The following is a 17,372-nucleotide window of genomic DNA, read 5'->3' as shown; positions in this document are numbered from 1 at the left end:
CACTTGAATCCGGTTTCCTATACAAATGCTATAAAATCTAGAGTATTCATTGTTTTCTTTCCAGTTAGAAGTGCAATGCATTCTCTTTGAGTGGCACTTTGACAAGTTTCTTTTAAATCAATATTTATGTGAACTACATAGATTTGCATGGTTATGAGCATTTTTGCAGCACCTTGATAACTGCAAGATGGAGAAGGGAGAAAAAACCCGGTGCGGCAAAATTCTGTGTAGTGTAGTACAATAACCATACTTCTGAGCATACGTAGATCTGAGGATCCCCTCTCATGTTCAAAACACTTTGAAAGTCAAAATCACATTATCTTCATTATACAGACTCTGAACTGCAAAATTAAAAGTATCCAGTAATTACAGTAAAGGCAGTTAGAAATAGTTATTAGATTCAGCAGCTCACACAGCCATTCTCTCAGGAATGAATTTGTCTGCCTGGGACTCGAGGATTCCTTCCTGCCTCTCCTTTCTATTCTTGCTTCCTGATGCTCAATAATTTATTTCATTCTTTAAGATATCACTTTAAAAAGAGGTGGTGGGTTTTTGTTTTTGAGGCAAGCAGTAGAGTAATTTCAGCAGTTAGTGATGGACATATCTGTAGCACCATGTTCTGTTTGTCTTGGTGTTTTGAAGATGAGAAAAATGGAGAAGTTTCCCACATCTTGGCAAGAGCTCCTCCTGCAGGTGTCCAGTATTTTATGGGTTTGTTGTTGATTCATAGAAAATGGCAGTGCTTGGCTACTCAGAGCATCGCTGTTTCTGTCCTTGGCTCAGCAAACTAACCCACAGTTTTCTTCTGTCACAGTCACATTGTTATCTGGATATTTTCAGTTCCCTTCTGTTGCACTGACGTAGAGCCCCCTCCTATGCACTGATCTTTCCCTGAGTGCCAGGATTTCCCTTACTCCTTTCAGCTTCCATTTTCCATTGTTTCATTTGTACTTGGGCATTAAATGTTAATGAATGTGTTCCTTAAATGTTTCTTAGTAAACTGTTCAAATACTGCTGAAGCAAACATGTAAAGTTCAGAATACATATAATTCTTTTATTTCTGCACCAATACTTTTTTTCTCCATTGATCTCACCAAATGTATAATCATCTCTTTGACAAAGTATTGTTAATATTTTTTTGCCACATATTAAAGCTTGAAAGTGGCTATAGTATCTAAATATTTCTTTAAATCACTTTAAAATCCTTTATGATGAGAAGCATAAAATAGAATAGTATTTTTACCTTAATTTTGTAATGTAATCTTTTAAAGAGACTCAAAATTTCATGGCAGTATGTTTCATTAAATGTGTTATGGCTAACTGTTGCTCTTAGGAGTATGTTTGCATCCTTGAATCTCCATTTCAGTGGAGAGCAAATTGATGTTTCACATTTTTGCTAAGTTTGTGGGAATAATTTCATGTAAAATCAAGCGGCAGCGGCACCACCTGCCTAATACACAGTCCAAATATTCTAACTTGAAGAGCAAAGGAAATAAATGAACTGTTTGTGAAAGGAGGAGGAAAAATATATGTAAAAAGAGCTTACTTTAAGGGAAGCAAGGCTGATTATCAACCCATTATTTTAATATAAAACAGAGATAGATTAAGGCTGAAAAAAATGTTACATTGAAAAGTGGGTACTTGTCATTGCTTGCTGTATTTCACATCTTTTTGTAACAGCAGTATTAACTTTCAGAGGAAGTGGCAAAAGGGTAGAAACTGTAAGTAATTCCATTTCATCATTCCAATCTCCTCTTTACTCAAGTTTAGAGGTATAGAGGTGTTAAGCATACAAGGGAGTAGACGTGTGTTGTCTAACGTCTGTTCTGTAAACATGTTTTGTGTTGTGCTGTCATCTGTGTGTTTCTCTCCATATTGCAAGGTATGCCCTTCCGTATTTATTTACTGACTTTCAGCCTAAGTGCATTAAGTTTTTCTTGTAGTACTTTGAAGATTCTCTGATGGGAGAGGTGCTGTGGTGTGTGTGTGTGGGGAAGCACTGTGATATAAAGTGCTTGGGAGGAAGCATGAGGATAATTAAAATTCTCAGCACACAGCTTGGGCTATGAATGATATATAGCAAAGCTGGTTTTCGGAAGAAAAGATAATTCTGCCCAGATCAAAGAGTTTGTATCATTTTTATCAGTGGAGATGAATCTGGCAGCCTGTGTCCTGCTGAATTTGGTACTGAACAGCTGTAGTGGTGGTGAACAACCTAAGCCGGTAAGATATCAGTGGGAAAACAATACACCTTCCTTTCTCCTGTCTATTCTGCGTCAAAAGCAGAATAACAGTTTCTCACACTGAATTGAAGACATGAGACGAAGCTGATTCTTCATGCACTAGAAAGAAAATGGATGCTACTGTGGCTTCACTGGCTACAGTTGTGTTACTTCTAATCCTGTGTGTTAATGGCTTGAATCCATAGGTGCTATGCCCAGCTTTACTAATCAGGTTTCTTTCCTCTAAAATTCTTGTGAGGAGAAGAAAAGAATACCTTTAAAGAATACAGTTGTCCCAAAGGACTGGGAAGGAGGAAAATTACTGAGTTCAAAGTGTTTGTTATATCAAGGTAGCTTCTCATTCAGTGTTAGACTCAAAGACAAAAAAGACTTTAATGTTGATAGCCATCAGTGTTTTTAAGATGATAATCCATCTTTTAAAACAAAGGGTGACAGATCTCTTCTCAAGAATGAGATGGTAGTGTAGAGCCAAAACATTTACTCCTGCCTGTTATTGCAAAAATTCTCTTAGGCAGAGTACATAAAATAATCAGAAGTTTTAATATAATCTTTGTCTTATGATTTGTCCTTATAGCCCGGATGCTTTTGATAAACATTACACAAATATAAATTAACCTGTTTCCCAAGATGTCTACATAATATGTAGATTCAAGGGTCTGAGTTGATCTGCCTCTATTCTTTCAATTTCTGTGCTGAAGCCTCTGAACACCATTATCCAAAACAAAACAACCAAGCCTACCAGTAGCTAGGTAATTGCTGAGTTGTGACTACGTCTTGGCACATTGCTTGTGGTGATCTTGTTGCTGCTTTGTGTGCCCCTTGACCATTTGTTTCCTGGGGACCTACTCATACTCTTTGTGTATGGGCTCAGGATTTTACTGGAAATTATTTTTGCAATAACTAAATAATTATGATGCTTCTGAGAGAAACTTAAGTTATTGTGCCCTGACTTTAATAAAACAGACAAACAAAAACCCCTTCAAATAATATGGATTTTTTTTTTTTTTCCTGTGTTTATGTGCATGTTTGCTGCAAAAAGAAGCCAGGTGTATAAGAGTAAAGCTAGGCACAAAAAAAATCCCAGTGGATGTGCAAAATAAAAAGATAATTTCTTTTGCTATGTGTTTTTTAAATGCTCAAGGTGATACCTATAACTAGAGGAAAGTGGAAGTATGATTTCTGCCTTCAAATTGATGTTATTCCTTTAAATTTGTGGTTTTACAAATAAAGGTCACAGAGAAATGTCTTTATGTAGACACGATTGCTTAATTTATGCATTTAAGAAAAATAACATTACATTTCTTTCTTACAGTCCCTTCTGTGTGGCTTAGAAACAGGTATGTAGAAATAAAAAGTTTAAAAATCTGATTTCCCATCTGTGTTTGCGCTGTCAGTTAAAAGTGGCATCCTTTCTTTACACATTTACCTATCTAGAACTTGTGTTGCTTATTATTATTATTACATTTTTTTACTTTCGCTCTGATGTAGTAGAATCTAGTTAAATTTGTTTTTAGCACCTTAATGCTCTCAGGCACTTACCTTTCTTCTCAGATGGATCTCTACTTGCTTCAAAACTTTTCCTGGAAGAATTACTGTGCTAAGGGGCATTGCTCAGTTCTGCAGGACAGGAGGTTCACGTTTATTGCATAGCTGCTTGTCCACCCAACAGACTACTTGAGTTCTGACGGTTCTTTTTGTCTCGTTGTGTTACCAGGGAGTCAAGATAAATTCATGAGGTCCAGGGCTATTGCATTTTGCAAAGCACTCCTTTTAAAAAGCATGGCTTAGTTTCGTGTACAAGAGATGTTTTCACCTTACTTATAACAAGAGACAACTAATACAGAAAACAACCCAAAAATGCTTAATCTACAAACTTAAGCTAAGATTACTATCTGATTATATTCTACCTGATTTGATTTTTATCATTGACATCAAAGACTGCAGCTTAAGACAAATAACTTTCATCTAGACAAACAAGAAGGGGGATAAAAATCAGACTTTTTATTTTGCCAGAAATTTTTGACAGAAATTTTTCTCTCTAAAAGACAGAAGGTACATGGGAGAAGAAAGGCTTTAGTATTCATAAACAGATACTGAAATTCAAGACTCAAAGTGTATTTTTTTTTCCTTCCTTCTACTCCCAGCGTCAAGTAAAAATGCACTCAAGAGGCTGATGGACAGTTGGAGAACACATTGGCTATGATCTGTCTCTTTTAATTACTGGTTCTCTTTCTTCAGAAGGTCCTGTTCCTGAGCTGAGGAAGCAGTACCATGTTGCACCAGCAGATCTTCATAATCTCAGTGCTGTATTGGTTGAAAAACAAGTTGAAACACATTTCTAGTCCTGTTTCATGAATATAAGTTGGAGTCTCAGCACAGATGGTAGGTTTTTTAGTCCAAGTGGCTGGTGGTGATCCTAAAAAGAGCGAGGAAATGAGGGTAATGTCAGACACATGCCATGAACAAACAAAAGGTATTCTGCTGCCTTTCAGTTTAACCATAGAGGTTTAAGAATGAAAGATAATTGTTCTGAAATGATTGGTGTGTACAAACCTACGTGCTTTCAGATCAATAGAGGCGTGTTGTCTGCTGGGTTGATTGATGTGTTACCTGACTTTGTGACTCTGGGTGCATTGTTGCAGTGAATACTGCCACCCCCTCCAAGCAGCAAATACATGTTCAGTAAAGCGATGACTTGGCTGCAGTCATAAATACAAAAGACAGTATGCCACTGGCAACCACAGGCAGGACAGGGCTTGTAGGCAAACATAATACATTGGAAAAAATAGCTAAGCTTTTGGGCATCAAACTTTTGTTCCTGTTAGAAACAAAAGCAGTGGATGGCAAAGGTAAAAAAGAGCTGGGATAAAATGATTGGAGTCTAAGGAGGAGAGCATCAACAAGGTAGAAAAGGTAGTAGTTGTTTGTGGAGTGGAATTTATATTGTATGGACAGGGTGAGAAATTAGAATGTGCTATAAAATTTCAGAGTCCATTTTTCCCCAGCAGAATTATGAATTCTGGTTCCCAGATCTGGGACTTCCCTTGTTAGAATATAAAATATTTTATAAAGGATTTTCTGCCTCCAGTGGGATGTCATTAAGTCTGCTCTGAAAAGACTGAAAATCACTTTACCAGATCTCCTGGGACAGGCACAGGTACAAATTGAAGTTATTCCTGTGACTGAGCAGAGAGCTGAAATACAGAGACTATAACTTAGATATTTTGTGCTTTAATAACTGATATTTTTTTTTGTTTTCATGAGATGAACATGGAATAAAATGGATAAAACTGAGAAAGGTATGACAGACCCTGGTGTTAGTTTTGTAAACAGGCCAAAAGATCAAGGACCATGGCAAATTTTACCATTGCAACATCTTATTCAGAGAACCTATTGTCACAGAAGTTTTCTCTGTTTAATGTTCTATGAGATGAAACCATTTTTATATTTTGTTGATCTTTTTTACTATGTCTGTTTTTCTTCAAGCCAGCATCAAAGAACTGACAGCCACAAAGATCTATGTGACCAGCAAAGGAATTATTGAACGTTTTCAGTGTATTCAATGCAATTATATAGAAAAGTTTCAAAGTCAAACTGCAGCTGGTAATCAAGGAGTAAGAATTTTTCAAGTAATTTTCTTCATCTGCCTTACTTTGGGAAAAGGGAAGTGACATTTAAAAATATGCAGTAGAAATGTCCCTTCTGCTGGAGATAATAAAAAGGGACCTAGAAAAGGAAAAAATGAACCTTGATACTTAATATATTTACTGAAATAGGATTGTTAGCCATGTGTTTTAGAAGATGGAGAACAAAGCTATAGGAAAATTGGCCTGACTCTTTTCCATGACTTACCTCTCCTTCTGTTCTCAAGAGAATGCTTAGAGCTAGGGTAACATAAGCCAGAAATACATGAGCTGTCATTGGATGACCTAGGACAGAGGATGGTGTGAAAGAGAGCAGCTGTCCTTCATTGTGGGCTGAAATAACTAAAATTATCCAATGTTGGCTGCTAGCTATGATTGTGCATATGTGTAATTATTACACTGATACTTTGTAACTTGTTGCAGTCTCTGAGTTTGGAATTCTCTTTTCCTAAAAAACTATTTTTGTCTTCTTACGTGCACCTATCTGTTAGCAGATACTTATTTATATAAATTATCCATTAAACCTAGTCCCACTATAACAGTATACATATTTCTAAGTATGATGTCCTCCAGGTGAACTTTTCTTCATTTTTATTTTAGTGGCAGTTCTATTACATTGGATTCCCTGTAGAACTGGAAACAAAATATTTCATCCAGGCTTACAATCTACCCCCAGCAAATATAAATGATGATTTTCCATCAAAATCCCTTTTGCTAACTACACCAGGTAATTTACCAAGAATTCTCTGGTAATGATACTACTGTCTTTTTCCACCCATGATATTGCACAGTCTTCCTTAACGAGGTCAGAAATGGCTTCTGTTTTTTTAACGTGTTTTGAAATCTGTATGGCCCCCTATAGCCACACCATTATCAAAGCTGGGTACTCAGATGCAGGCAGTTCCTTAGCACTGTTTCTTTCCACTTTGTTTTCCCCCAGGCTTGTTTGGTTTCTGTATTTCCTTGACAGTTATCTTTTAGCAATGGATTAATATAATTCTAAAGAAAAATACCTGTTCTATTGTCTGTTTTAAAATAATTTGCATTTTTAACTGTATAGTTCTTCAATGTAGTTTTTTGTAAAACATTAATCAGGAATATTATTATTCCTCTAAAGTTGTAAGGCAGACTGTAAGTTCAGAGTTGCTTTAAAGAATGTGTTGTTCTGGTCATTTTGTCCAATAACTGTTAAACTGTCTCCACACACAAAGACCAGCTTGGTGTTTGTCCTCCACGACAGCTGTCTAGGAGGACAGATGGTGTCCTTAGAAGACAGCTATATTCATTATGCCTCCCTGTGGAGGTTTTACCATGCTAGGCAGTTGAACACCACAACCGCTCTCTCACTCCCCCTCCTTAGATGAGGAGGGGAAGAAGTAAAGGAAAGAACAACTCACAGGTTGAGATAAGGATGATTTAATTAAAGAGGAAAAAATATTATTATGGAAATATTATTAACTAAACAATTCAACTAAAGGGAAAAAAGGGAAAGGGGAAGAGGGAGGGGGAAAGGAAATAACAAAACAAGTAAAGGCTATGTGGAAGTGCAGAGGAAAGAAATTACTCTCTACTTCCCACAAATGAGTGATGTTTGACCACGTCCTTGAAGCAGGGCCTCAGCACACGTAGCCGGTGTTCGGGAGGAGGACAGACGTTTTTGCAACGAGAGCCCACCCCTCCCCTCTTCTTCCTTTTTCCACCTTTTATTGCTGAGTGTGACATCATATGGTATGGAATATCCCTTTGGTTGGTTTAGGTCAGCTGCCCTGGGGATGTTTCTTTCTCACTTTTTTGCCCACCCCCTAGGAGGGTCAGAGAGAGTCCTGATGCTGTGCCAGCACTGCTCAGCAGCAGACACAACACTGGTGTGACACCACTGCTGTCCTAGCTACAAGTGCAGAGCGCAGCACTGTATGGGCTGCTGCAGGGAAAGTTAACATCCCAGCCAGACCCAGTACGCTCCCTTCCTGACTTCACATATCAGGATCAAGGTACTGCTTCTGTATGCATAGCACTCTTCCAGCCAGAACATGTTCTCTTCCTAAAAAGGCTTATATTAGTTTTGTTTGAAATAAATTGTTATAAACAGATACAACCTTCTTTCTTGTTTTGAGTTGGATTGTTGGGAGATGGAGAGGTACTAAGCAGAGCAGACTGATAGGATGTTTTTCTTCTGGTTTCTTTTAATCTGCAGTAAGATAAGTGAATCATTTGTAAACAAGCTTTTGATGCCACAATAAAGAGCACTAGGATTTCACTGGGATTTTTTTTTAAACCTGAATGCCTAGTTATCACAATCACATTTTAGGCAGCTCTCTAGGAAGATAGGCAAGTGAAGTACATTTTGTATGTGTTTGAGGTGATTATAAAAGTAGGGATGGTAATAGAAAATCAGACAAAATCACTAAGCCATTGTTCATGGAGCAGGAACTACATAGGCTAGTACTTATTGCTAACCGTCCATTTTAAACTGCATTGTGCATAATGATTCACTTATGGCTAATTTGATGGACTTTAGTGAAAATGTACACACATTGTGCAAGCATTTGCTAAAATTTTAAATACCCATTTACATTCACAGGCTGTAATGACAACATAATGAAATACAGCAAAAGTTATATTGAAATGGGTAAGTGCAATGTACGCATATAGAGGTATCTGAAGAGGGGAAAAATAACACTTCACAAGTTTTATGAGATCATCTTTGCCTGCATACTGAATAGAATCTAAGATCTACTTATGTTTTTTTTTTTCTGTATTTTTATTCCATGGCCCTAAGATGGGAATTTTGAGAATTCTGCACAGTTTAATTTAGATAATAATGCCATATTTTAGTCCATGAAAATGTGATTGATAAGTTTTCTTGGTTTCTCTGAGATCATGAATTTAGTTTAGTTACTGGAAGACACATTATGACATGAAAAAAAGTACTTCATTTAATAGACTAAAATTCCTTGCAGATTTTGGCATGCAGACATGTCATTAATACGAAGTACTACTGCTTCTCAATCTGTTGGAGCAGTTATGGGCTAGTTTTAGCACATATGTTTTCAAGTGACAGTACCTGTTGTACCTGAAGCAGCTGCAGGGTCTTCTTGTAACTAACACTTCTGACCTGGCCTCTTCCAAGGCACAAACACTCTCTTAGGTCATAAGCTGCCATCTGCAGGGTTTTCATTGCCTACCACAAGCACATTTACAGCAGAAATCCATTTCATCACTTAGTTATTAAAAAAAATAAATATTTTCTACATTCATGAAGTTTGTGGAATCCAAATATAACTGTAAAATAGAGCCAGGATTAGAAGTGAATTTTGCAACAAGCAGTCTTGGGCTTGAATAGTTAATACAGCTTTATAAGTGCCAAAATTATGAAGTACTTCTTGAAAAAAATGTGGAAGCAAAGGCAGTTTTCTGTTAAATCATAATATATTGAAAGCAGCGTCCTCTAAGTTCTTCTCTATCATAGTTGTGCTCCATTGTTCCAAAGTGCTGCACTCCACTGTTCCAGTACATTATTTCACTTTTTGAGATGGTCTCTTTTATTTTTTATGATGTTTTTAAACAAAATTATTTCATTCATCGTGAGCTTAATCAATAAACATGAAAATATAGGAAGATATATAGTCACTAGTCACTTAGGCTTAACTAATATGAAACTCATCCTTGCCTACACTTTCCACTATGATATTAATCGTTTTAACTGCATTTAAAGATAAACATATACACCACATGTAATAATGATATTGAGACATTAAAACACATATAATACAACCTATTAAATGTGATTTGAAATGCAATTAACTATTACCTGTAAATTAACTTACTAATGACTCCTTTTGTAATACATGTCTTTGACTTTTTCCTCCTGCTTGCACACTTGTTTGGGATTTCATGATTAGATAAATGAAAGCAGAATTTCTGTGAGGATACCAGGGAGTGATGAGAGCAATGAAATTTTTGTAGAGGTAAGTAACCTTTTGGACTTATTTTTTATGAACAGAATATTTGCATGTGTATAGTTAATGTGAAGAGTTGTATTGCTTCTGGCTATCAAACAAGATGCAACTATAGCATTGTGCATATTTTTTTTCTTATTTTAGGCTTCTTGATTATGGATTGATAGACATGCCTCATCTCACGGTGGTAATAGGAGTCTGTATTGTTCAGTAGAGTGTTCCTGTGCTATAAAGCTTAAAGCAAACATACCTAATATATTCACGTTGAATTTTCTTAAATTCTTACTTATCTCATAAATGTCTCTTCTTTTTTGTTATTTATATCATTAGTAAGGAAAATATCTTTCAAGAAAATCTTGTGTTTTAGGAAGCACTATTCTTTCAAGGAGACTAAACCCTAACACCAAAGAAAACATATGAAAGGTGTTAATCTGTGCAGAACTTCCATTTAATTGTGTACTGGAATTGTTCTACTTTTTTCCTTTTTTCCTCCCCCAGATAATTCCTTATTTTGTAAGTGTGGATATGACTGCCCAAGACCTAGAGAAAACCTGTCAAACTGTGTACAGATGAAAGACAACAGGTAGTTGAGTGTTTGTCATTCCCAAGTCACAAACGTATCAGCAACTGTTCAATGTTTTCTGTTGTATTATGTATATTCAGCAGCTTTTCCACAGTATGTTTGACAAAATCTGGGAAAATGTTTTGGTAAACAAACATTTAAATGTCTGTCTTGGTTTTGGCTAGGATAGTTATTTTTCTTCCTAGTAGCTTGTATGGTGCTGTGTTTTGGATTTTGGATGAAAGTAATGCTGGTAACACACCGATGTTTTAGTTATTGCTGGGCAGTGTTCAGCTACATCCCTCCTGACAGCTAGGAGGCTGGGAGTGCACAAGAAGTTGGGAAAAGAGAGCACCAGGACAGCTGGCCCAGACAGGCCACAGGGCTATTCCGTGCCATGTGGCAGCATGCTGAGCAGCGGAACTGGGAGGATTTGGCTATGGGGCTGACATTGTTCAGGGACCACCAGCTAGGCCACTATGGTCCTTGCTAGGCAGAGAGCTCGCGCTAGAAAGTCTGTAGCCACCCAGACAGAGTGCCCGCTCAGAAACGCGGCAGTTCAGGTCTCTGGATGCAGGGAGTGCCAAAGCCTGCTGCTGCCATCTGAGGGAGGCAGAGATACTGTCTGTGTGAGGTGCGAGCAGGTGGATGACCTGGTCCACCTGGTGGCAGAGCTCAAGGAGGAGGTGGAGAGGTTGAGGGCCATCAGGGAGTGCGAGCGGGAGATAGACTGGTGGAGCAACTCCCTGCAAGGCCTGAAGGAAAAGCACCGGGGTGAGACTCCCCAGATGGGGGTGGACCCCCTGCCCGGTCACTGTCGGGCAGAGGGAGGGGACCTAGGAGCTGAGGAGGAATGGAGACAGGTCCCTGCTCGATGTTGCAGGAAACTCCCCCCACCATCTGCCCCACCTTCCCAGGTGCCCTTATGCAACAGGTTTGAGGCCCCGGAGCTCTAGAGAGCGGTGGATGAAGGTGTGACAGAAAAGTTAACCAGGAAGCCTAGGGCGAGGAAGGGCTCCATGCCTCAAGACTGCTCCCACCAAGAAGAAAAGAAGGGTGATTGTTGTGGGTGACTCCCTTCTCAGAGGAACGGAGGGCCCTATCTGTCGGCCTGACCCTACCCGTAGGGAAGTCTGCTGCCTCCCTGGGGCCGGGGTCAGGGATGTCACGAGAAAGCTTCCCAACCTGGTTCACCCCTCTGATTACTACCCGCTACTGATAGTCCAGGCTGGCAGTGATATCACTGATGAGAGAAGCCTGAAGGCTATCAAACGGGACTTCAGGGGGCTGGGACGGTTAGTGGACAGAGCGGGAGTACAGGTGGTGTTTTCATCCATTCCTACAGTGGCAGGGAATGGTTCAGAGAGGACATGAAAAGCCCACCTGATAAACACGTGGCTCAGAGGCTGGTGCCAACACAGAAGTTTTGGGTTCTTTGACCATGGGGCGCTTTACTCAGTACCTGGCCTGATGGCTTCAGATGGGCCCCAACTGTCCACAAGGGGAAAATGGATCCTGGCCCAGGAGCTGGCAGGGCTCATTGAGAGGGCTTTAAACTAGGTAAGAAGGGGGGCGGGGATGAAACAAAGCTTGTTGGAGGTGTGCCAGGGGGAACAGTGGTAAGGCTGGGGGAGAAGGCTAAGGCCCAGCTGAAGTGCATCTACACTAATGCACGCAGCATGGGCAACAAGCAGGAGGAGCTAGAAGCCATTGTGCAGCACACAGGCTATGACTTGGTTGCCATCATGGAAACATGGTGGGACCACTCTCATGACTGGAGTACTGCAATGTCTGGCTATAGGCTCTTCAGAAGGGACAGGCAGCACGGAAGGGGTGGTGGAGTGGCTCTCTATATTAGAGAGTGTTTTGATGTCATCGAACTTGAGGCTGGGAATGACAAGGTGGCTATGGGTTAGGATCAGTGGAAAGGCCAACAAGGGAAGCATCCTGGTGGGGGTCTGTTATAGACCCCCAAACCAGGATGAGGGGACGGATGAGGAGTTCTACAGGCAGCTGGCAGAAGTTGCGAAATCGTCAGCGCTTGTTCTTGTGGGGGACTTTAACTTCCCAGACATTTCCTGGAAACACAACACAGCCCAGAGAAAGAAGTCCAGGAGGTTTCTGAAGAGCGTGGAAGATAACTTCCTGACACAGTTGGTTGGTGAGCCTACCAGGGGAGGTGCCCCGCTAGACCTTCTGTTCGCTAACAGAGAAGGACTGGTGGGAGATGTGCTGGTCGGGGGCTGACTTGGGCAGAGTGACCACAAAATGGTAGAGTTCTCGATACTCAGTGAAGTCAGGAAGGGGATCAGTAAAACCGCTCTCTTGGACTTTCGGAGGGCTGACTTTGAGCTCTTCAAGACACTGGTTGGCAGAGTCCCTTGGGAGGTGGTTCTGAAAGACAGAGGAGCCCAGGAGGGCTGGGTGCTCTTCAAGAAAGAAATCTTAATGGCTCAGGAGCGGTCTTTCCCCACGTGCCCAAAGACGAGCCGGTGTGGAAAAAGACCAGCCTGGCTGAGCAGAGAGCTGTGGCTCGAGCTTAGGAGAAAAAAGAGGGTTTATAATCTTTGGAAAAGAGGGCGGGCCACTCAGGGGGACTACAAGGATGCTGTGAGGCGGTGCAAGGACAAAATCAGAAAGGCCAAAGCTCATCTGGAGCTCAATCTGGCCACTGCTGTTAAAGACAACAACAAATGTTTTTATAAATACATCAACACAAAAAGGAGGACTAAGGAGAATCCCCACCCTTTACTGGATGTGGGGGGAAACTTAGTAACCAGAGATGAGGAAAAAGCTGAGGTGCTTAACGCCTTCTTTGCCTCAGTCTTTAACAGCAAAACCAGTTGTTCTCTGGACGCCCAGTACCCTGAGCTTGTGGAAGGGGATGAGGAGCAGAATGTCGCCCCTACAATCCACGAGGAAATGGTTGGTGACCTGCTACAGCACTTGGATGTACGCAAGTCGATGGGGCCGGATGGGATCCACCCGAGGGTACTGAGAGAACTGGTGGAGGAGCTGGCCAAGCCGCTTTCCATCATTTATCGGCAGTCCTGGCTATCGGGGGAGGTCCCACTTGACTGGCGGCTAGCAAACATGACGCCCATCTACAAGAAAGGCCGGAGGGTAGACCCGGGGAACTATAGGCCTGTTAGTTTAACATCAGTGCCAGGGAAGCTCATGGAGCAGATTATCTTGTGTCATCATGCAGCAGTTGCAGGGCAAGCAGGCGATCAGGCCTAGTCAGCATGGGTTTATGAAGGGCAGGTCCTGCTTGACGAACCTGATCTCCTTCTATGACAAGGTGACACGCTTAGTGGATGAGGGAAAGGCTGTGGACGTGGTCTACCTTGACTTCAGTAAGGCATTTGACACCGTTCCCCACAGCATTCTCCTCAGGAAACTGGCTGCTCATGGCTTGGACTGGCGTACACTTGGTTGGGTGAAGAGCTGGCTGGATGGCCGGGCCAAGAGAGTTGTGGTGAATGGAGTCAAATCCAGTTGGAGGCTGGTGACTAGTGGAGTCCCCCAGGGCTCAGTACTGCGGCCAGTCCTCTTTAACATCTTCATCGATGATCTGGACGAGGGGATCGAGTGCACCCTCAGCAAGTTTGCAGACAACACCAAGTTAGGTGCGTGTGTTGATCTGCTCGAGGGTAGGAAGGCTTTGCAGGAGGATCTGGATAAGCTGGACCGATGGGCCGAGGCCAACTGCATGAAGTTCAACAAGGCCAAGTGCCGGGTCCTGCACCTGGGGCACAACAACCCCAAGCAGAGCTACAGGCTGGGAGATGTGTGGTTAGAAAGCTGCCTGGCAGAGAAGGACCTTGGAGTATTGGTTGACAGTCGGCTGAATATGAGCCAGCAGTGTGCTCAGGTGGCCAAGAAGGCCAGCAGCATCCTGGCTTGCATAAGAAACACCTCGAGTACTGCGTTCAGTTTTGGGCCACTCGCTACAAGAAGGACATGGAGGTGCTTGAGCAAGTCCAGAGAAGGGCAACGAAGCTGGTGAAGGGTCTAGAGAACAAGTCTTACGAGGAGCGGCTGAGGGAGCTGGGACTGTTCAGCCTGGAGAAGAGGAGGCTCAGGGGCGACCTTATCGCACTCTACAGGTACCTTAAAGAAGGCTGTAGCGAGGTGAGGGTTGGTCTGTTCTCCCACATGCCTGGTGACAGGACGAGGGGGAATGGGCTAAAGTTGTGCCAGGGGAGGTTTAGGTTGGATATTAGGAAGAACTTCTTTACTGAACAGGTTGTTAGTCACTGGAATAGGCTGTCCAGGGAAGTGGTTGAGTCACCATCCCTGGAGGTCTTTAAAAGACGTTTAGATGTAGAGCTTAGAGATATGGTTTAGTGGAAGATTTGTTAGCGTTAGGTCAGAGGTTGGACTCGGTGATCTTGGAGGTCTCTTCCAACCTAGACTATTCTGTGATTCTGTGACTAGGGCATTGGCTAGTGGGTGGCAAGCAATTGTGTTGTGCATCACTTTTTTTTCTAATATTGTGTTGTTGTTTTTTCTTCCCCTTTTCCCTTTCTTATTAAACTGTCCTTATCTTAACCCACGAGTTCTTGCACTTTGTCCATTCTTTCAGTTCTCTCCCCCTGCCCGACTGTGGGGAATGAGCAAAGAGCTGTGTGGTGTTTAGTTGCCTGCTGGGTTAAACCACAACAGCATCAAAAACCTCTTAAAAAGCAGGTGACTTCAGTCTAAGGTAATTTTATACACGCTGGCCTTGTTAAATTTTGCATTACATCTTCCCTCTCTTTAAAGCTGAAGTTTTAAACTTAATACAGTCAGTAATGCTGCAGTTCAGAGATTACTTAGTAACTATCGCTCATGGCAAAACTCTGGACAAAAGGGTAGAGAGAACAAGTAATGAGAGGTTGCAGGAGGAGGTGCATTCTAAAAACATGGAAGGAAGTCTAAGGAAACAGATTCAGACTGTTTCAAAATAGGGAAGGAAATCCAATAACTCAGTACATAGCTATGCTGTTCTCAGTGTGATTATTAGGCCTTCTGCGTTATCTTTTAGCACGATACTTCTTCCAAGTATGGACACTAGAAATGTTCATTTCGGTAATTCATTAACTGGAGACAGACTTTTTGGCAATGCAAGACTTGTTTGAAACTTTTTTTTTTTTCCCCAGAGACCCTAACAATCAATTCAGTTAGAAGATTTGTGTCTTCTCCTTGCTGCTCTACTTGCAGTTGTATCTATTGCTGTGGTAGTTTGTATCCTTACAAAGCAAGGTAAGAGTTCTTTTTTTTCTTTTTTTTTTTTTTCTTTTTTTTCTTTTTAAGTTCAGTATTTCTGTAATTCCTGTTGATTTTTGTGATTTTTGCCACAGTATCCTTTTAGATGAAATAGATTGTACAAAAGTCACCACCTTTTAGGTATCATTGTAATAGATAGTCTCAAGGTTGTTTAAGAAACTCCAGGTAAGTCTCCATTAATGCTTTATTTTAAGTCAATATAGTGCTTTTCAAGGGAATCACCCATCATACCCATTACAGTTTGGTTCATATTGCTGCGTAGTTGAGGAGTGTGGCCTTGATTCTGGCAGATGAAATTGAACCGGAAGACAGGCTCTGATGAATCTAATGTAGCGCAACCACTAGTGGGTATGCAAGCCACGGGACCATACCAGGGATAAGCTGCAGTAAAACCCCTGAAAAACTTGGTGCAGTCTGGTCCTTGGCCCGGTTGTTCTGCTCTGTAGTCTCTGTTATTCTACCACACTATTCATAAGCCTACCCTTTTTCCTTCCCCTGTTTCTTTCCTAAATGGAGAATAGATACTTAATTTCTTAAACGCTTATGAAATAGTAAATTATGTAGTGTGGACAATTTTTGGTTTGCCATTTCTTCTTTTGCATGAACCCAGCTGATGTTTCCTATAGCTTGCTGTTTTTCTTTGCTTTAGCACCTTTATTCACAGTATTAGTTTTGCAGAAGGACTAACAGCATCCTTCTGCTCCATTCTGTTCTTCACACCAGTCTATAATGCAAGGCTGCAGTCAACCTCTTCATACTGAGAATGCCATTCAAATTTTGTTTTCATTGTTTCTAGAAACACTGACATTTCAAGAGAGCATATGCTGTCTTTTTGTTAAACAGATACATTTAGAAGGCAATTCTTCCATCAGGTGTGGCTACAACTACATGTTAAAGTACTGGTTATATATCCAGAAGAAGTGTCTTAATCACACTGTCCTTTCTTTTGCTGAACTTCTGCATGGGGGCTGCCAGCCTGATGTCAATCTAGACTTGTGGGAGAGAAGGAGAATTGCGGAAAAAGGTCCTGTAGCATGGCTTGCTGCTCAAAAAGCAGCAGTGATTTTCCTAGTTCAAGCCCTACCACTGCTGCATGTCACAGGTGCCTGTAAAAGTGTGAGAAACTACAGTAACACAGAAAGCATGTTCTCTCTTGCAGTTAACCTCTTCTGTAGTGACATGACAAATCAGTCCTCTGTGCAAAAATATGTGGTTGTTTCTTTCAATGAGGTGAATGCACAAGACACTTTACCAAGTGCTCTGAATATCTGTCCAAAATACTGTCTTATAAAGGACAGGAGGAATTTCTATAGAGACCTTTCTGTTTCATATAACTAGATGTGTAGCAAGAGTTGAGAATAGCTGTCTGGATATTAAGCTCCAGTCTTACAAAAGCTGTACAATAGGGACAAATTTAATATGAGCTTTCTTACTTGAAAGAAATAACAAATAAAATACTTCTATTTTAACTGGTGAAAAACGTAGAAGTGATTTCCACAATATGAAATGAAGAAATTTGTTCTCAAGTAAAATAACCAGTGAGAAGTAATCGGTTGTGAAAATAATGGAATGTAGCTCACTAAGTAATTTAGAAGCACTGCTCTCCCCTGTGCAGAGTTTGTGAACTCTGGTGGACTCTTCAGTTGCAGTGAAGTGGTGCAGTCTGGCTCAGAGGCTGTTTTGGTGATTGTTA

The 17,372-nt window shown here is 41.0% G+C and overlaps 1 protein-coding gene across 1 annotated transcript; it reads left to right on the top strand.

Annotated features, from left to right (window-relative positions):
• Positions 1-5,523: 5,523 nt before the first annotated feature.
• On the top strand, positions 5,524-17,017 carry IL17RB (interleukin 17 receptor B). Its single transcript, XM_035337880.1, is given in 5 exon segments — positions 5,524-5,542; positions 5,730-5,872; positions 6,488-6,614; positions 16,523-16,598; positions 16,600-17,017. Coding segments are annotated over 5 exon segments (783 nt in total).
• The last annotated feature ends 355 nt before the right edge of the window (positions 17,018-17,372 follow it).

Source organism: Oxyura jamaicensis, chromosome 12 (assembly GCF_011077185.1).
Source record: "Oxyura jamaicensis isolate SHBP4307 breed ruddy duck chromosome 12, BPBGC_Ojam_1.0, whole genome shotgun sequence".
Classification (NCBI taxonomy): Eukaryota; Metazoa; Chordata; class Aves; order Anseriformes; family Anatidae; genus Oxyura; species Oxyura jamaicensis.
This window is presented reverse-complemented; position numbering and strand designations above follow the sequence as displayed.